This window comes from Spermophilus citellus (assembly GCF_964194105.1).
Source record: "Spermophilus citellus genome assembly, chromosome: 5".
Lineage (NCBI taxonomy): Eukaryota > Metazoa > Chordata > Mammalia > Rodentia > Sciuridae > Spermophilus > Spermophilus citellus.
The window spans coordinates 89,652,868-89,672,872 of NC_138186.1; the positions used below are offsets into that span (position 1 = coordinate 89,652,868).

Below are 20,005 nucleotides of genomic sequence, written 5' to 3' on the forward strand. Positions count from 1 at the left end.
ACACACACACACACACACACACACACACACACACCCCACATCTTGAGAACCTGGCCCGCCCCATCCTGTCAAACTCAGGTCGCTGAGACTAATCCTGTGGGTCTCCTTGGCGCGATCATGTTCGTAGGAGATCCTGGGTGGGGATGCTCTAAAACCAGTAAACCACAATACAGAACCTAAGCTCGGACTTTGAACCAAGCCATTTTGCCTAGTTTGCCTTTTCCTTGTATCACTGGGCTCCTTGCCACCCAAATCACTGTTTTCCCCGGCCTGCTGTGCCCACTCCAGCCACCTGCACGCCTAGGGGATCCAGGCACTGGAGGAGGGGGCTGAAAGCTGCGGTCCACCAGACACACTGGGGAGAGACGGAAACTACAACTCCCATCACGCCCCGCAGCCACTCCCGCCTCCCTCCACCCCTCAGCCTGCGGCCGGGCGGCGCTGGGCTTTCATCTGCGGACCAGCGGGAGGGAGCCAGATCCCGGCGATCTTCCTCGACGGCAGCGCCTTTGCCCACGGTGGAGGCAGCTTAAGCCGGCTTTAGCCTCAGCGTCAGTTCAGCCCGGGGCCCTTTGGCGCACAGGGTCCGTCCCGCGCGCGGCGAGAGGATGGTCGTCCGCGTGTTCATCGCTTCTTCCTCGGGCTTCGTGGCGGTGAGTGCGGCTGGGACCGCGGCGGGCTGGGGTCGCGGGGCGCTGGGCGGGGATTCCGTGGTAGGTGTGCTGCGCGCGCCCCGGCGCGTCCTGGCGCGACCGCCTGCGGAGCCGGCACCCGGCAGGTGATCCATCACACTTGGACAACAATGAAAAAGGTGGGGAAGTAAGGTGGGTGGGGGACCCCGGGCTCACCCACAAGCCCACCCTGCGCTGCCTGGAGAAGGAGACGAGGCGGTGAGAAAATGGAGTCCGAGGGGAGCCCCCTGCTCCTGTAGTGCGACTCGGAATTTTTGGGAAGGGGGTGGTTCTAGAGCTTTGTAGGTCCCCCTTCCCTTAGTTTTGTCCTTCCGGATTTGGGACGTTCAGTCTGCGTTTATTTTGTACTGGAGCTTTTCTGGGCTACTTTGGTTTGCTAATCTGACTCCCAAGTGAGACAAGTTTAAATGAGAATTGCTCTTCACCCTCTTACCTGCAACCAAGAACCTTTCTTTACTTTTATATCTGAGCAAAGAGAACAGTAAACCAGGTTTGTCCTGTTGTGCTAGGGTTGTTTGATCACTTTTTGCCCAGGATGCAATAAATATTTTTACGGAAATGTGTGTGCGTGTGCGTGTGTTCTTTCCCCTCATAATGTGTGGGAAGGTTCATCTTGGGGATCTATAAATTGTGGTCTGTAATTACTTTTAGATGCTGTTTGGTGGATGATGTGTTTCTTTAAGTATTTGCCCCCCCCCACATCTCTTTTTTAATTTTAAGAAAAAGTTAATAACCAAAGATGTCAAACTTTAAGGAAAATTTCAGTAGTGTAGTTGACATCCCACTAAGACATATAGCACATGTATTTTATACGTTTATTGAGATTTGGTTTCCCTAGCTAAGAGTTAAGCTATAGGTTCAAAAGAATCCTGCAATACATAATCAGATGCATCAGGAAGTGCAATATTAATTGTTTAAAGTTTGCCTGCCTAGTAGCTCAACCTGATTGTCTCAAAATTTGTATTTGGGTGGAATAGAAGGTAGAATAAGATATCATTTGAATATCCTTATAAATTACTAAAACTTTTTATTTAAAAATAAATCTACATAGTATGAAGATCCCTATTTGAACTAGGAACAATATGTGGGAAACCCCATTTTATCTTTCTGTGCAGGCATGTTCTGGTTCTCAAACTCCTGACAGTTTCTGGTGTTTCTAATTATTTGTGGTTGCTTAGTCATACCTGCCTTTTATAAATTTTCCCCATTGAAGCTGCACTTCATGTGTTTGGAAACCTGTACTTCTTACTAAAGATGCTTTTAATTTCACCACAAACTTGCCTGCTTTGATAATTGTTCCAATGGCACTTTATTGCTTATGGATAGAATGCCTTATAGTATTGAGCCTAGCCTACCTCCGGTAAGCCCAAGGCGAAGTCCAGGTACTTATTTGGTTTATTCTGTCAGTAGTTCTAGAACCCTGCTTCCCTCTGTCATCAATCCCATGAACAGATGCTAATGCCTGCTTTTTGTATGCTTTTTAATTTTTAAAATTAATGTTATATGTTTGTATATGGAACCAAAATTAAGAAACTTAAGTTTTAATGCATACATTGGCTAATAATGTAAGTTTGGATTAGGTACTCCTTCTCTGCCTGAGTTTTTCTTCTGTAAAATGAAGGATTTTGAAGAATAACTCAGGGTTGTACTCTAGGTTTCAAATGCTTTGACTTCCTCAGTTGAGTAAATGCGACAGACGCTTTATAAGAGCTTCTTTTACTTGAACAATATACCTATTAGCTTCAAAGTGAGTTTATTCTTTTCCTTGGGTGTTTCATTGTTGTCTCAGGTCCCATCACTGTACTGCCTGATAGCATATGTTCTGGAATGGTTGCATTGGATCTGAAGGTTATCACATAGCCCACAAACACTAATTATTCATTTTAATGGTCTGCCATGTGAAGACCCAAGTTTTTCATGTTTTAGACTATCCTCATTCGTCGAGTCTCCCCAATTATAATACTGTCTCCCATATCAGTACATAGTTTTTCTGTAATACAGATACTTTTGGTGATGTAAAGTTTATGCTCATATAAAAAAAATGATTTCTTAGAAATAATGAAAATGTTTAGGTCAGCTCCTGGGCTGGAGAGTCTAAGCTTTCCTGGAAAAGCTTTTTTCATTCTAGCAGAGTTGAGCTTGCTGTTAGGGTTTTATTCAGTACTCGAGTGTGACCAGCAAGTGCATGAGAGAACAAATAATTTGATTCCCAAGTCAGTTTGGTTTTAGTTGAAGTTTATTAAACTATAAGGAAGGAATGTGACTAGAATTAGACTTAGCTAAGTCCCAGGGATTTCCAAAAAGATACTTTGCTGCAGTTAGCAATATGCTTAAATAAACTATTTAGAGAAAAATCTTCTTTTCTTGTTCTGATTCCTCTGAGTTCAGAAACTTCAACAGTTGGAATAACTCCTACAATATAGGAGGGGGGATTGCCCTGTCATCTTCCCTGGCTCAAGGTCAAGTCTGTTTTTAATAGGAATTGAAAATAATGTGAAATTATTATGTCATGGATACCCCCAAATCAGAAATCTCTTATTATACAACTGATAATGTTGCTGTCATTCATTGTTATAATGAAGGGATATTTTATTTCCATTCTAAGAAACTAGTATAATCATAGAATTGTCATTTTAAAATTTAATTTATTCTAAATATATACCCCAAAGGGGAAGCATTGGTAACTTTGTCCAGGAAATACATTAATGTGGCTTTTTCACTTAAAAACATTAAAATCAGTTAATTAGTTCATGCATGTATTTATTCAACTGTATTTTCTAAATATTTGTAGCCTGCCCAGTTCTGTCCTTGGTCTTTGGGGGAACCAGAGAATAGAGGGTATGGTTTCTGTCCTGAAGGAATTCACAGACCAGGTGGGGGAAATGAGATGGGAAAGGTGAAACCAGCAGTAATAAAGTACAGTCCCCAAACAGGCCCCTCCTTCAGGAACATTCTTACCAGAGATAAAATCATATAGAGTGCTGCATTGCAGGCTGTCAGATAAGGAGGAAATATGCCCGAAATTGTAAAATATGCATGTGGGAGCCTTATGCAGATGGCAGGAAGAGGAACTGAGTTAGATTTGGAGCCTTGGAAACAGTTCATGTGCCCATCTTGCTCAGGCTAGAAAGGGAGGAGCTTTGGGGGGAGGGACGGATGGGCAGCAGAGGTCCCACTTTTGAGGACAAGATAGATTCAACTTCCTGAGAGAAGCCCATGATAACAAATTCTACAGTGCTCAGCATCTCAGAGATGTTTAAAGTATCTATTCTTATCTGTGTCCTGGAGCCTTTTGTCCCTCAGGGAACAAGGTGCTCTCTGGCAGGGAGCAACCACACCACCCACCCCATGTGATTTCAGAAGTCTTTACCTTCCTGCTTGCCTTGACTAAAATTTCTCAAAAAGCAAATAAAGAATTTTATCCTTGATTAAAGTCTCTGGGCTGAGTTAGATTTAGAGGGAAACCGGAAGTGATTTTCTAGTGAAGTCCAGCTACTTAATTTTATAGAAAAGGAAATTTGGGCATAGAGCTTAAGTGGCTTGTCCTGAGATCATTTATGCTGGTCATTGTAGGGCTAAGATGTAACTGGAAACCAGATTCCCGATTCTTGAATGCATTCATTCATGAGTTCACTTATCCATGCTTTTGTTCACGTGTTAACACTCTTACTTTACCCACATGTTAGAGATTGAAACCACGGCCTTACACATGCAAGTCCACTACCACTGAGCTGCATCCTCCAGGCCTGTATTGATTAAATCATATGTTTGTCAAGCAAACATTGAAAACTGAGTAGCAGGCTCTGTGTTAGGTGATATTAGATGCTAGGTATCAGGTTGGTCAGGAAAACAGACATGGCACAAATCAGTGCCTGTCTCTCTGAAGCTCAGAGATTTAGCATGCAAAATACTTAATCAAGAGGGATGAAGGACTGATTCTGGCTTGAGAGATATTTTGATGGGGGAGGGTGAAATGAGCTAGACAGCAGTATATCCCTGGGTCTTATAGAGCTAACAATCACAGAGAGCAAAAGAGACAAAGAAATTGGAAGCAAAATTGAAAAATATGGAGCTTTGTCGAGGGGTATCCAGGTCTGTGACACTATTTTCAAGTGAAGGTGGGTACAATGGGGGAACACACAGAAACTATGCTTATAGTTGTCTTGCTTTTTCAACTGAACAATGTATACCCACTACTTTGCATGATTGATTATTATTTTAAACATATAATTATCATGTACCAGTCAAGCTGTTGCATCCCTATGGAGTGTATTCAGTGAAGCTGCATTGTGTAAGGAAGCCTTAGAAAAGAGTTCTGAAGCAGTTAAAGTCAGAATATGATCGTGTAGAATAGACAAGTGTTATTTTCTAAGTTATTCTAATGCTTTAATGAACCAGTGAGAATATGTCTAGGTTCTTTTAGATCTTTAATTTGTTGGATTAATGTCATGTCACTGTCATATGACAAGGTAGTTATTTGTTGAGGTTTTACAGATGAAGAGGGCAGGGCCCCTGAGTCAAATCCTGGCAGGCAACTGACTCCAAAGCTTCTGGAGTAGTAGTGGTCTACTGGTCTTGGTCCCATCCTGGGGGAATGAGAGCATCAGGAATGCCTGATAGCCTGCAAAGTGTAGGACAGTCCCACACAGAGAACTACCTCACCTAAAGTGCCAGTGGTACCTCCTGACCAGAAATAGTGCTGAAGGGCATCAGGAGAGAAGAGTGGAGTGAGATTAAAATGAGATTTATTCAAGTAGTGATCAGGAGAGGCAGGGACAAGTTAGGGGCCAAAGACAAGGATATGGTTGTAATAGAAGGTCAGGCTGAGAAGGCTTGTTTTTGTTTCCTAGGGCCACCATCAACAAAGCACCCAAAACTATGGTGCTTAAAAAACAGAAATATGTCTCACCATTTTCAAAGATAGAAGTCCAAGATAAAGGAGTTGGCAAGATTGCTTCCTTCTGGGTGCTGGGAGGCAGAATCTGTTCCATGTTTGTCTCGTAGCGTCTGGTGATTGGCTGGCAATCTTTTGCATCATTGACTTGTAGATATATCACCCTGATATCTGCCTTTATGTTAATGGATTTTCCTGTGTGCATGTCTGTGTCTGCCCTGTATCCATGTTTCCCCTTTTAAGAGGACACAGTCATATTGAAGTAGAGCCTACCCTAATGATCTCTTCTTAATCTGCAAAGATCCATATAAGGTCACATTTACAGGTTTTTGGAATTAGTACTTTAACATCTTTTTGGGGAATTTATTAAACACACAGTAGCATGCAATATGAAGGTTGAAGTAAAAAGACTAATGGAATTTCCCCCTGAAAAGACTAAAAGACTATAGGCAAATTTCTTTTCTTTTCTTTTCTTTTTGTTGTTGTTTGTTTGTATGTTTTGTGTGTGGAGGCAGGGATTGAACCCAGGGCCTCCTACATTCTAGGCAAGTGTTCTACCACTGAGCTGCATCTCTGGCAAATTTCCTTAATCTTCAAGTCAGCAGTTGCATATTAAGTTATATAGAATTGTAGTCTACGTAAAAGCTCTTTTTATAGCAAGGGAAATTTCAAAAGGGAATACCTGACTTCAGTTTTTCTAGTATATTTTAATATTTCACAAGTTGAATGTTTTTTCCATTTTACAATAATGAAAATCCTACAATACTTATAAATATAATTTATAAATTATTAAATTCTGTAATAACTTATGAATATAGAGGCCTGGATTACTTTATGACATTGGGGTCTTTTATCCAATTGTATTTGGATATGTTAAATAAGCATTTAAATCCATTTGGGGAAACTAAATTTTGACAAGTTTTTATAATGCAAAGCAGAAGGTGGTTTCCATATTGCAGACAGGAATGTAATACATGAATCTTTTTCTTTTCTGTTATTCAATTTATTATTATTTTTTAATAAAATAGAAAAGGAGAACAGCTATTGTGAAAGACACAACAGTTCCAGTAAGAAGCACTGTGAGCTACCTACTAAAGAATATTTTACTTTAGGTTTTCCCTAAATTTTAATTTATAAAAAATTTTTGATTTATAAAAAGTTCTGAAAGGAATTGTATTTTTCTTAGTCAAGTTAGAAATGAGTGACAGAAAGTCTAGATTTATAATGAATGTTTCACTCTTTAAAATAAAAATTGGCATGATTTTCTGATCATTACATCTGTGAAAAGTACTTGTGTTATTCAGCTTTTCTTTGCTGTGACCAAAATACCTGACAAGCACAACTTAGAGAAGGGAAAGTCTATTTTGCCTCACAATTTCAGGCATTTAGTCCATGGTTACTGAACTTCATTGATCTAGGTCCAAGGTAAGACAGAACATCATGGTAGAGGGTGTGGTGGAAGAGTGCTCTTCATTCATGGTGGCCAAGAAGGAGAGAGAGAGAGAGAGAGAGAGAGAGAGAGAGAGAGAGAGGGAGGGAGGGAGGGAGAGGGAGGAGGGAGGAGGGAATGTAATACAGGGAGGATGAACATTTCCAGGGCTTGGCCCCAGTGACCCACTTCCTCCTCCCATGCCCCACCTACCTGTACCTATAGAAACCACCCAGTTAGTCCATTCAAACTAGGATGGACTGATCCTGTTATAGTTCTCATAACCTAATCATCTCAGCTCTGAATATTTCTGCATTAACGAGGAGGGGCCAGGGGAAACTCTTATCCAAATCATAACAATCTGCCCCCACCCCCTGAAAGATCAAGTCCACCTTATGGTGTACAAAGCATTAAATCCATCTTAAAGATTCCATGGTGTCAACCATTCCACCATTGCCCCAAAGTCCAAGTCCAAAGTCTTCTCTGAGATTCAGGGCAAACTTATGACTGTGAGCTCCTGTAAAAATCAAAAGCAAGTTGCATGTACACAATATACAGTGGCACAGAGTAAATATTTCCTTTCCAAAAGGGAGGAATGGGGACATAGAAAGAATGATTGGCACCAAAGCAGGACTACAACTCAGCTGGGCAAACAGTTTTAGAGCTCCACCTCTGGCATCTGGGGGCACATGGTAGTGAGATGTGACTTCCAAATGGCTTGGGCAGTCCTATCCCATTGACTTTACTCTTAACCTGATTCTCTATGCAGCCAACAGCTTTTCTTGGCATAGTCTACATTACTGGCATCTCTTAATCTCTCTATTTCAGCTTTGGCTTCACCTGTATAGCTTCACGCATTACCCCCTCAAGGGTTGCTCACCCTCTCATGGGCTGCCTGTAGGGATTTTGACCCTGCTACACTTTGCCTGGCCTCCTCAGCCTTCCTTTGAAATCTCTATGGAACCCTTCATGACCCCTTAACTTCAGCATCCTGCATTCCTGCAGAACCAGCACCATGTGAATGATGCCAAGGTCTGTCATCAGTTTGCTGAAAAGCTAGACACCCAGAAACCATTGCTGCAGTGGCTTCTGAGTGCCTGGGTAGCTGAGTACTATAAAACAACTTCCTAGGCCTCCCTGTGTAAAAGGGATTTTGAAATTCTTCTGAAAGGAATTTTCCTTCCTAGATTCTTGAGCTTGTAATGAGTATGGTCTTGCAAATTCCTGAGATGCCCTTAAGCCACCTTTCCTTTAGTTTCTGCAAAATACTGAGCATCTCTTTAGTGACTGTAATTTCTTCAACAGTCATACCTTCCTTGGCCCAGTTTTACATGCACTTTTCTGGCCAAACAGCAAATTTTGAAAATTATTCAGCTTTTCTTTTTGCTCCCAATTCTCACAGTACACCTGGATAAAGCTAATAGCAATACTCATATCACTGACCACTGTGCTGCCTTGATATTTCCTCCCACCAGATTAATTAATCCATCACCTTTAAATTCAGCCTCATTGAAAACTTTAGGAGATGGGCAAAATATAGGAAAGTTCTTTGCCAGAATATAGAATGAGTGGCTTCTAATCCAATTCCCAGTAGAATCATTGTTCCCTTCTGAAATTTCATGAACACAGTCTTTACTGTTTGCATTCTGGTCTTCTGAACTCCATAAGAATCACTCGTTAAGCTCTGCTTACAGCCTTTTGAGGCTTCCCTAAACAAGCATCTGCAAACTTTTCCGAACTCTTCCCACAGACCATTTCTAAAGGCATCTGAACAACATGTTTAGGTTAGTCACAGCAGTGACCCCTCTTCTTGGTATCAATCTCTGAGTTAGCTTTCCATTGCTGAGTCTATTGCTCTAGACCCTAGGTGAGGCAGGAAATCAGTGGTGGAAGGGCATGGTGGAGGAAAGCTTCTCCATTCATGGTGGCCTCAGAACAGAGAGAGGGGAGGGGAAAGGGGTCTCAGGAGAGATAAACCGTTGAGGGCATACCTTCTCTACTCATGCCCCGCTGCCTACACTTACCACTCAGTCAGCCCATTCAAACTAGGGTGGACTGATTAGGTTTTAGCTCTTATGATCCAATCATTTTATCTGAATATTCCTGCATTATCACAGGAGCTTTTGGGGGGCACCTTATATTCAAAGCATAACAGTACTTTATTTCAAAATATAGATTTTAAAAAATGAGATCAAGAAATATGAACACAGTCTTTACTGTTTGCATTCTGGTCTTCTAAGCTCCCATGTTAAATATCAGTTATTTAAAAAGTTAGCCTACAAGCTGTAAACTCAGAAGGAGAACCTTTCAGACTTCAGCAGCCCTTCAGCAAGAACTGCTTTATTGGGTATTATTATAGCTGCATAGTTAGAAACTTTAAGGTTCTGATTTCAATCACATTCCATATTCATTATTTTTCTTTGATTAATTTTATATTACACTGTTTTTCCAGAGTATAAAACAGTACCTGAGCTTTTCGAATTAGAAATTTAATGAAAATTTTCTTTTTTTCTGTTGCAATGGTCTGGATGTGGTTTTGTTTCCCAAAGGCTCATGTGTTGGAAGGTTGGTTCCCAGTGTGTTGATGTCAGGAGGTGGTGGAACCTTTAAGAGATGGGGCTTGTGGGAGTGGTTGACTCACTGGGAAAGCTGCCTTCAGACCTGTTAGCTTCTGAGAGAGGGGTTATTATAAAAGAGCCAACTAGGCTTGGTGGCACATCCATGTAATCCCAGTTACTCAGGAGGCTAAGTCAGGAGCTGACAAGTTTAAGGCCAACCTCAGCGATTCAGGCCACAAGACTTAGTAAGATCTTGTCTCAAAATAAAAAATAAGAAAGGCTATGGATATGGATCAGTGATAAAGCACCCCTAGATTCAATCCTTAGCACCAAAATAAACACATACATAAACGAATAAATTAATAAATAAAAGGGCAAGCTTGACTTCTCCCTGCTGTCTGGCTTTCTGTCTTACCATGTATTATCTCTCTCTCATGTGTGCTTCTGCCATTAAGCTATCAGTCATGATGTGACAAAACCGAGGGGCCCTCACTAGAGGCTGAACTCAGAGGGCTGCCTGGTGTTGGGCTTTCAACCTTCAAACCTATGTGTTAAATAAACCTTTTCCTTACATATTACCCAGCCTCAGATATTTCGTTATAGCATGGAAAATGGACTAATAGATCTGTGAAAAGACAAATTAACTTATAAGAAATGTTTTCTATTCCTGATTGTGTACAATCTTCACTTTTGGGTCTCTTTGTAGTTGTAGTGTAACATGTCCTTAAGCCTTTCTGTTTAGGGTTGTTTTAGACAGTGACCAACATGTACCATTACCTACTTCTTTTGGTGGGGGGTTGGGGTGCCTGTGAGGGAGGAAGGAAGGAGTTTGGGGGTTGGAATTCCAAACAGCTAGAAACTGACAGGCTAGTTTAAGGCAGTGCAGCCTCTCTTTGTCTCCCTCTTTTAATAGCCTTATCTGGTTTTATCTGCCAGCACAGGCTAATTACTCAGGAACTGGACTGTGGTAATTTGCAGGATTAGTATTGTTACCTCTTATATATTTGATTGGGGTTCCTCCAAAACTCTAAAAGAAATCAACTTAGGAAAAGCATTAATTGAGTGTTTCTTTCTGGATGCATGACAGATTTGCTGTAGGACCGAAAGTTGGACCTGCCTACCAATGTGTAGGTCCATGGGGCTCCACCTACCTACAAACCTAGGTATTTTGAGGCTTGTGCAGCTCCCTGAAGACTCTGTTACAATTTGGTTGGTCCCTCTGTTTCCCTTTAGCAGCATTGAGAACGTATTCCTGAGGGAATCTGATTGGAACTGGCTCAGTATCTGGCAGAACCAAACAGGGGTGGGTTTCCTGGAAGAGGAGGAGGTGTACATCAGGGTGTGTCTGCTTTGTTGTGGACTTTTGTGAATCTCCTGCCAGCAGAGCTTCCGAAGCAGAAGTGGAATATTGGCTGTGACTGAAGGCAGAGGGTTCTAATTATTTCAGGATGTGTTTTCCATTTCTCTGGATAATAGCCCAAATCTGGATCTAGTGGCTATAGGAGTGTAGGGCGGAGACTCAGAGACCAATTAGGTAACTTGCTTGACAGGTCAGTTCAGTGGTATTTGGTGAATGCAGTATAGAAGTCAGCAGCTATTGCTGCATACCAGTCTGATACTGAAAACAACAAAGCAAAACAAAAAGCCCAAAGCAACAACAACCAGCATAACTTTTGATTTAGTTTGTTTTTCTTCTGTGGGTTGCACAAGGAGTGGGAGTGTGGCCTTCCTCATTCATGACATTCCTGTGTGGATTGGAGTTCACTGGTTCTCTGCTTTAATTATTATGTTTCCTTATGGAGATTAAAATGGGAATTGGCCACCTCCAATTGGCCTATACCCTCAATTGACAGGAACTTTGAATTACACTTCCCTTTTATGATGAATAAACTACTTACTAGCCAGAATAGGTGTTTAGGTTGAGTATTTGCTGATTTATTTGATTCTGGAGAAAGTTTCTATTCTGTTACCTGCAATGTGCTAACTACTATGCAGATGGTCATAGTTTTGCTATATGTTATACCTGGTTTTATTCAATTTATTTATTTATTTATTTATTTGGGGGATATTGGGGATTGAACTTAGGGAGACTCAGCCACTGAGCCACACTCCTACTTGTGTCCCATCTATGAGACAGATGTTATTGGAGGGCAGTGCACTTCATAACGAAGGTAGAGGTGAGTTGACATCCTGGCTCTGACACTGATGAAGGGCATGATCTTAGGCAAGTAACCAGCCACTTTGGGAAAATGGGATTGGAATACACCTTATACATAGGATTGCTGTGAGACTGGAGTGAATGAATGAGGCCAGGTAGGCATTCAGCAGAGTGCCAGGTGCACAGTGAGTACTCAGTTATGTCACCTATTATTCCTGTTATGTCATCATCACTGTCTTTAGTAGTAGCAGTAATAGCAGTAAAAAAAAAAAATTAAGGCCTTGGAACTGTGTAAGAGCTTTAATCATCCAAAACATTATGTATAGTACATAGTACTTGTTAAGCTGAGGATACAATCTAGTGTAATTTTAGGAGAGTTTTAGTAAATTTTAAGTGTAACGTGTTTTCTACTTAAACTTGAATTAATAAGAAATTACAACTTAAGCATGCCATCCCCCAAACATACCATTTACAGATCACAGTATGCTGTGTATAAGCCCTCAAGATCATATTTATTTATTACCTGCAATGTTCTTACTACTGTACAGATGGTCACAGTAAAGTCTTGCTTTATGTTATACCTGGTTTTATTTTATTTATTTCTGTATTTTTGGGGTACTGGGGATTGAACTCAGGGACACTCAACCACTAAGCCACATCCCCAGCCCTATTTTGTATTTTATTTAGAGACAGGGTCTTACTGAGTTGCTTAGTGCCTTGTTTTTTTTGCTGAGGCTGACTTTGAACTCATGATCCTCCTGCCCCACCCTCCTGAGCTGCTGGGATTACAGACATGTGCCACCATGCCCAGCGTCATACCTGGTTTTAGAGGTCTGGCTTGATTTAAAGTTTTCCAAACTTGGCAATTAGATTTTTTCCCAAATGTTAGCTTTGACTGATGGGCCGTGGTTGCTTGTGGTCTGGGAGGAGGTCTTGGAGTTTTGTCTGAGATCAGGAGGGAAATGATGTGATTGATGGTTGGTGCCTGCTCTGGCACCCAGAGGAAGCAGGATCAGATCTTATACCACACACATGCTATCCCTGTTGTAAACAGTGCATTTGGACTCTGTCTTGTAAATTCATGTAATGAATATAGAATATTTAGAGTCCCTGAGTAACAGCTAAGAGGAATATGAGATACTAAGTGGAATTGATGGATGATATCCTTTGCAAACATTTGCTCTTTGCGCACACTTCAAATTGGGGATGTGGGATAGCAGAAAAGGACCAGGATTTTTTATATTTAATGAAGATGAGTGGTACTTCCCAGAATCCTCATGGTGAAATTAAACACCGAATTTTGACTGCTTATGGAATGAAGGGTAGGCACATTCACATCTGGCTATGAGCAGGTACCTGGTTAAAGAGGTAAGGGGGTTTGTGGGAAAACGTGGTGGAGACAGGAAAAGGAGAAAGATACCTGGAATATGTAGACTCATTGTGTTGACACTTGGAGCATTGAAAGGGCAGGTTAATAATTATTCTTTACCTGTACTGAGCCAGGTGGTAAGATTTTCTTATTGGTTATTTAACCCTTAAATTGCCCTGCAGTTATACACATTTTACAGGTGAGAATATTGAGGTATAGGTGCATAAGTTTAATGCCAGGATCGTTCTACTCAGTGTTGGATCCTAGGTTTTATTTTGCCTTCTAATTTTGTGTCCTGTGCTTTTCCCCTTATACCACATTGTTTGGAAGAAGAGACCCTGACCAGAGACCCGTGAGATCTTGGGTTGCACTAATCCAACAGATAGGCTAGAAAGACAGTGTGTGAGCTCATGCTAAAAAATGGGGATAGGGCAGAATTTCCAAAGGAGCAGTTCCAGGAGTCCTACTGGGCTGTTGAGCTGGTAATTGTAGGCAGTGTCCTTCAGGCAGGTGAAAACAATGGCTTTGCTCCTGCAGAAACTGGGAAAAGCCAAAAGCAATGTGATTTAAAATGGAAAGCTGGGGCTGGGGATGTGGCTCAAGCGGTAGCGCGCTCGCCTGGCATGTGTGCGGCCCGGGTTCAATCCTCAGCACCACATACCAACAAAGATGTTGTGTCCGCTGAGAACTAAAAAATAAATATTAAAAATTCTCTCTCTCTCTCTCTCTCTCCTCTCTCACTCTCTCTTTAAAAAAAAAAATAAAATGGAAAGCTAACATTTCACTATAGAGGAAATACTAGGGGACTCTATGTTTGTTATTTATATTCCTTAAAGTAACTAAATATAGTAGTCATTCATTTCTTTTCTGCAGAGTAGGAAACCAAACCTTCAGATAACTTGCCTTATCACAGATCCCAAGAGGTCCATTGCCAACCTCTTCCTATCATCCATGTCTCAGAGAAAGAAATCAGAGATTAGAAGAAAATGAGAATGGGCGGTGCTCCCAAGAGACTGTTTAATGTTTTGTTGTGTGTCCTGAAATAAAAAGTTTGCTGTGCTTAAAATGTGATTCTCCTTTTGTTTGTGATAAATTTGGGTAGAACTGACTTGATGTGAATGGATGGGATGAGAGGATAGGAAGGCAATTTGGGAATGGAAAGATTGGCTGGGGGGCTGAAACCCAGAGATTAGGTTGAGGCAGAAGTATGTACTACACTGGGACGTTTGGGACAAGGTGCCATCTGCTGGGACAAGTGGTGGTGGGGGAGATTTGTGTCCTTATCCTTTCCATGTTAGATCTTAGGTTCCTGAGACAAAGAGCTGATCTTCACGGGCTGATCATTCCCTATTTTCTACTCTGAAAAACAAGTACTTTTGGGGGTGGAAGGAGTTTATCAGTATGTTGCAGTCTAAGGTGGGAATTCAATGCAAGACAGAGAGAGTAGAAAGTGGAAGGCCAGAGTCCAGACTGTTGGTGACTGGAGGGCCTGGCAGAGTGCAGATAGCCTCCAAGGGTAAAGGGAAAGAAGCAGTTTTAAAAACAACAATATTCATAACTAGTTTTTAGAACCAATATTAATATTATTGGTCATTACACACACACACACACAAACACACACACACACACATACACGAAGGCAGGAAGCATACAGGAATGGTAATTAAACTGCTGTTTATAAACTTCATCTGCCTAGTTTAATTGTTCCAGGATTCTTATGTTTTGTTTATTGTAAACCATTTCTCTTTTTAAGATCAGATTCTTTACATGCAATTTACTCTCAGAAGCCTCAAAAACCTGGGAGATAAGAAATTTGTGTGGTACAGGTGAGGCGATACATGGAAAGAATGTGGACTTTGGTAGCAGAAAGACCTGGGTTTGAATTGTGGTTCTGCTATTCTAATGAGCAAGGAGGCTGAACAAGTCCTTTCACTTCTCTGGATGTCATAACTCCTATTTGTAGAGTCATCGAAGCTTGACGATAATGATAGCCGTTATTATTATGAGTGTCATTTAAATGTAATACAGCAATCATTCTCCATTTTTTGTGACTTTTTAATTTTAAATGAGCTATTAAGATTGAATTAAGAAAAAAAATTGCTCTTATAATCAGATAATAGATCCTGAGTTAGACAGAATGTAGACTGAGGAAGACCCCAAACTGACATTGTTTATTAAGGTGAGTGTAGAATAGAAGTTACAATCTGGTTGTAGAGTCTAAAAACCTCTCTTTAGTGAATGAATGCAGGATTTTGAAAATTTTGAGCAAATATATTTTAAATGCTAAAGGATACTTGTCTCTCATACAAACATGATCTGGATATCCGACTGAGATGTCTGGAGATCTCTTGATTTGACTCCATGGATTCGCCTATTCAGGATATTTCATATAAATGAAATCAGACAATTGAGACCCTTTATGTCTGGCTTCTTTCACTTAGTATGTTTTCAAGGTTCACTCATTTTGTGGAATGTATTGACATTTCATTCTTGTTATGACTAATATGCTAGTGTATGAATATACCACATTTTATTTGTCCATTGATGATGAATAATTTGGGTTGTTTCCACTTTTTGACCATTGTGAATAATGCTACTATGAACATTTGTACATAGTTTTGTATGAAAATATGTTTTCACTTTCCTTATCTAGGAGTAGAATTGGTGGTTCATATGCTAAGTCTGTGTTTTATGGCTTTGAGAAACTGCCAAATTGTCTTCCAAAGTGGCCATTCTATTTTACACTTGCATTAGCAATGTATGACATCCTTGCCAGCCCTTGTTTTTGTCTGTGTTTTTGAGGATAGTCATGTTAGTGGACATGTATTGGCATTTCAGTGTGATTCTGATTTGCATTTCTGTAATGACCAATGATATTAATATTGTTTTTAAAACCTGGTTATGATTATTATTGCTTTTAAAACAGATCTCATGTAGCTCTGAAGTTTAAATTTTTTCTTCCATTCCACACACAGATATTAATCACATGTTTTGAAAATTAATTCAGTTAATCAGTTTCTATGTATCTATGAGTACCTTCTAATATCCAGTGTTCAGCCATGTTCAGGATACAGAGTGGGTATTTTGTATGATCTTTCCCCCACCAACAACTCATAATTGGATGAGGAGAAAAGATAAATGGATGATGACATAGGGCCATATGGGATGTACTCCCCAAATTGTACTTACAGGATAGGATGTACCTGTAGGTTTGTCACAAGGGCAGATTTATTTGTTTGAGGTGAGAGCAGAAAAAGTCATATACATAGCTTAAATAGAAAAATAACTTCTCTTGAACAAGATTTCACTTCAATAAAAGGCTCCAGTGGGAAACAAAAAAGACTTCTTTGTTTTCAAAATGTTTTGTATGAGCTTGTGAACTGGAACAGGTATTTTCCATGGCTTTTTGCTTTTTTTTTTTTTTTTTTTGGTCTGTGGAATAAATTTGGTTTGTTTATTCGTGCTGCCCTTTTTTTTAGACTTGAGACTCCTTTTTTCATTTGTGTATATTTTAGTAGTTTGAGAGCAAGACAAATGGGTACTCTATGGTTAGTTTCACACTGATTTTTTTAAATACTGAGCTTGGTTCTAGGAGATAATTAACAAGGATGAGATGATTAATAATTTATGTTTTAAATTCCTTTTCCGTAAAAAGAAAAAAAAGAAGACATCATCATCCTGTTAACAAGATTCGTCTCTGTGTTAGCGTCAAACAAGGTTGGAAAAACCTCATTGACCCTACAGAGCTTATGGCTTCCAGGCCTCACTGTGGGCCTGGCAGTGTGGGCCCTCTGATCTGCTTCTGGTCTGCCTTTGCAACCTTTTCAGTCTCTTCCTTAGGCTGCTCTGTAAATGCACCTGTTTCCCCCACTCCTCTGTGTCTTCTCTGATGCCCATTTCTTTGCTTTGTCTGTGTTCACCCTGTATCACAACTAATCACAGTCCCTGCTCCCTTCAAAACCCAGTCCAGGGTCATTTCCCCATGAAATGTTCCCCTTTCACTTCCCTTCTTTTTCACTCTCCAAACACAATGCTCTTCCTCTACCACTCCAGGACAGCCTTTGGGATGGCTTCCTGGTAGAGGAAGAGCACTGTGTTTGGAGAGTGAAAAAGGCCTGGGTACTTTCCACCCTTGGTTGTGTGAGTTCTGAGTTCTTCAAGGTTAGGAGCTGTTCCATTAATCTTTATATTCTCCCAAGTTTCCTATTACAATACTTGGCATGTAATATTTTATTGAATGATTGCAAGAGAAATACTGTTTCTGTAGTTTCCATATCACAAATAAAAAACAAATCAAAATAGGAACAGGAATGGAGTTTATAGATAGAAGTCGTCTTTGAAAAATGTCTAGGCTTTGAGGGATATGATTTGTTTTACAACTTCTTTAAACCTAGTGGCATAAAGAATTTATGTTGTGAGGATAATTTTATTGTATTATTACTTCTGTTTAGATATCAGACTCCTAGAACCCCCCATGGAATGAAGCAGGGTGAGTGATTATATATTCAGAGTACATCCTTCAGAGTAGGGACTTTTCAGGAAGAAGGTGTCCTCAAAGCCCCAGGGAGGGAGTCAGGGTGGGAAGAGCACAGAAGTGACAACTGCCTTGTGAAGGCAGATCTGAAGAACTCCAGTTTGGGGCTCTGTTGGTGTAAACTAAAACAGCAGACATTTACACTTAAATGGGCTCTGAGAATGTCAGTACACCACATCAAAGTGCAAACATGGAGTGTCATGATGATTCTTGGTCCAGAACAGATTAAATCAGGTTTGGCCTGTGTGGGTTTGAAGCACTGTGCTTAACAATACAGAACAAATGGGGCACATTTTAGAAAGATTTCTAAATTAAAAATGGTTTAAAATAAAATGTAACAATAAATTTGTGTTTAAAGATGTGAGCTTCAACTGTATAGAAAGCCTCCGTTTCTGGTTCTAGGACAAGGTACTTCTTTGCTCCTAACTTTGCCCCCTATGTTGCAACTCCTTTTTCGCCTTCCATTCTCTCTCTTTCCACCTTTTGTAAAATACCTCCCACATTCTCCCCATCCTTGGAGCTGTTCACTCTGTGCTCCTTCTCTTGACATTTCTGGTGCTGTGCTTTCTGTTCTTTGCTTGCACATCTGCTGCAGGCTTGCTGTCTGTCCCCCATCACCTTCTCTGCAGGGTACCTATCTCTCGCTGGCCTGGCTCTACAGGCTGACCTCTCTTAGAGCCAGTTTCATATTGAAGTCACTTGTTGGCATGCCCTATGACTATACACAGCATCAAATTAGAGGCCTAATTTGTTACCTGTATTTCCTAGGGCAGCATTTAGCATGTCACAGTTCTTATAAATGGCTTGTTAAGAGAGTGGTCTCTACCTTTTGAAGAGATTTTGTTTTTTCATTCTGCTGGCTCTTATTCATCCTTTCTTTTTCCTTTGTTAGTTTTAATTTCTCCACTTTTTCTTTTGGATCAGGGTGAAATGGAGAACGATATGGCTAAAGATACAGAGGAATTTGAGGTAGAGACCAGAATTTGGAAACACTCTTTAAGTAGCAGATTCTTATCTGGAATGCAAGTGTTAGGGTCATCTGCAAGAAGGGCAAGTGTCCATAGAGATTTGAGAAAGACACAAAGCCTTCCAGCTACATTTGGTAAGGATGGAAACAGCACGGAGTGTCCAGCTGAAGTTAAGACAGTTGTAATTTTCATGGACAGGACACACTGGCATTGCAGAGTAATTCAAGGAGGAAGGAGCTGGTAATGTGGTGAACCCAAGACAGGAGGCAGGGCCACAGAAGGCAGATAAGAGCTTTCAAACTTTGTCTAAGTTGTGTCATCTTATGCCTACTTTGGAAATGTATATATAATAAGTTATATAATTACACATTAAATAAAGTATAATTCAAAATGATCTGCTGTCCTCCAAATTGTTTTTCAAATGTAAACAGTAGTTGTTAAAGCATCTCTGGAGTCACTTTTCATACAGTTGAGGTCTGACTGATACAGAAATGGCAACAACATATTCCTAAACACAGTGTTGTGAGCACCACCTCTGGACATTGATAAAAACACTGCCTTTGGCTGACGTCCTGTAATTTGTATCCATGGAAAATACTGTACTCAGCAGGATTTCCTCCTTACTGCAGGGATTTTGACTATTATAGCAAGTTTTGCTGGAACAGCTTTTCTACAAAGTATCCTCTAATTAACAGGAAGCACATACATGAGGAGTTGTGTATAATTTTGAGAGAAAATCTTGCCAAATAGTGGCATCGTAAATTCATATTTTATGCTTGACTGACTTTTTTCTTAGGAAATAAACATGTAATCTTTACAGAAAATGTAAAAACAATAAAATTCAACACCCACATCTTTCATTTCATGTTTCTGCTAAAGTTTTATTATGGTCTCACATTACCAAGTGATGCAAGTTTTTAAAAAAGCGTAGACTAAAAGTAGTTTGTTAATACATCTGTTGATGGAGAAACTAGTTACATTGCATCACACAGGTGGGAAAGGACATAATCATCTGCCGGTATGTGATGAGCAGCTTCTCCAAAGCCACACTACTACTAAGACCCATAGGGGTTCCAATGGGATGCTCATGTTGTTTTCATTTTCCAGAGGAATTTATGGCTAAGTTGGGGAATGAGGCACAGACTTATGTGACTATTATTTTAATTTTTTAAATTTTTTGATACTATGGATTAAATGCAGGGGGACTTTATCTACCATTAAACCACATTTCTGCTTCTATTTATTTATTTATTTATTTATTTATTTATTTATTTATTTATGCGAAGTTGCCCAGGCTGGTCTTGAATTAGTGAGCCTCCTGCCTCAGCCTCCCAAATAGCTGGGATTATAGGTGTACACCACTATACTTGCCCACAATCGTTAGTAAATAGTGCAAAGTTGTC

General features: G+C 40.3%; 1 protein-coding gene across 1 annotated transcript in view; it reads left to right on the forward strand.

Annotated features, from left to right (window-relative positions):
* The first annotated feature begins 433 nt into the window (after positions 1 to 433).
* Positions 434 to 20,005, forward strand: part of SH3BGRL2 (SH3 domain binding glutamate rich protein like 2) — an 84,617-nt gene continuing 65,045 nt past the window's right edge. Inside the window, exon 1 of the mRNA XM_081295269.1 lies at positions 434 to 653. Coding sequence (XP_081151395.1) covers positions 609 to 653 — 45 coding nt within the window. The 5' untranslated portion in view covers positions 434 to 608. The remainder of the gene's footprint in view (positions 654 to 20,005) is intronic.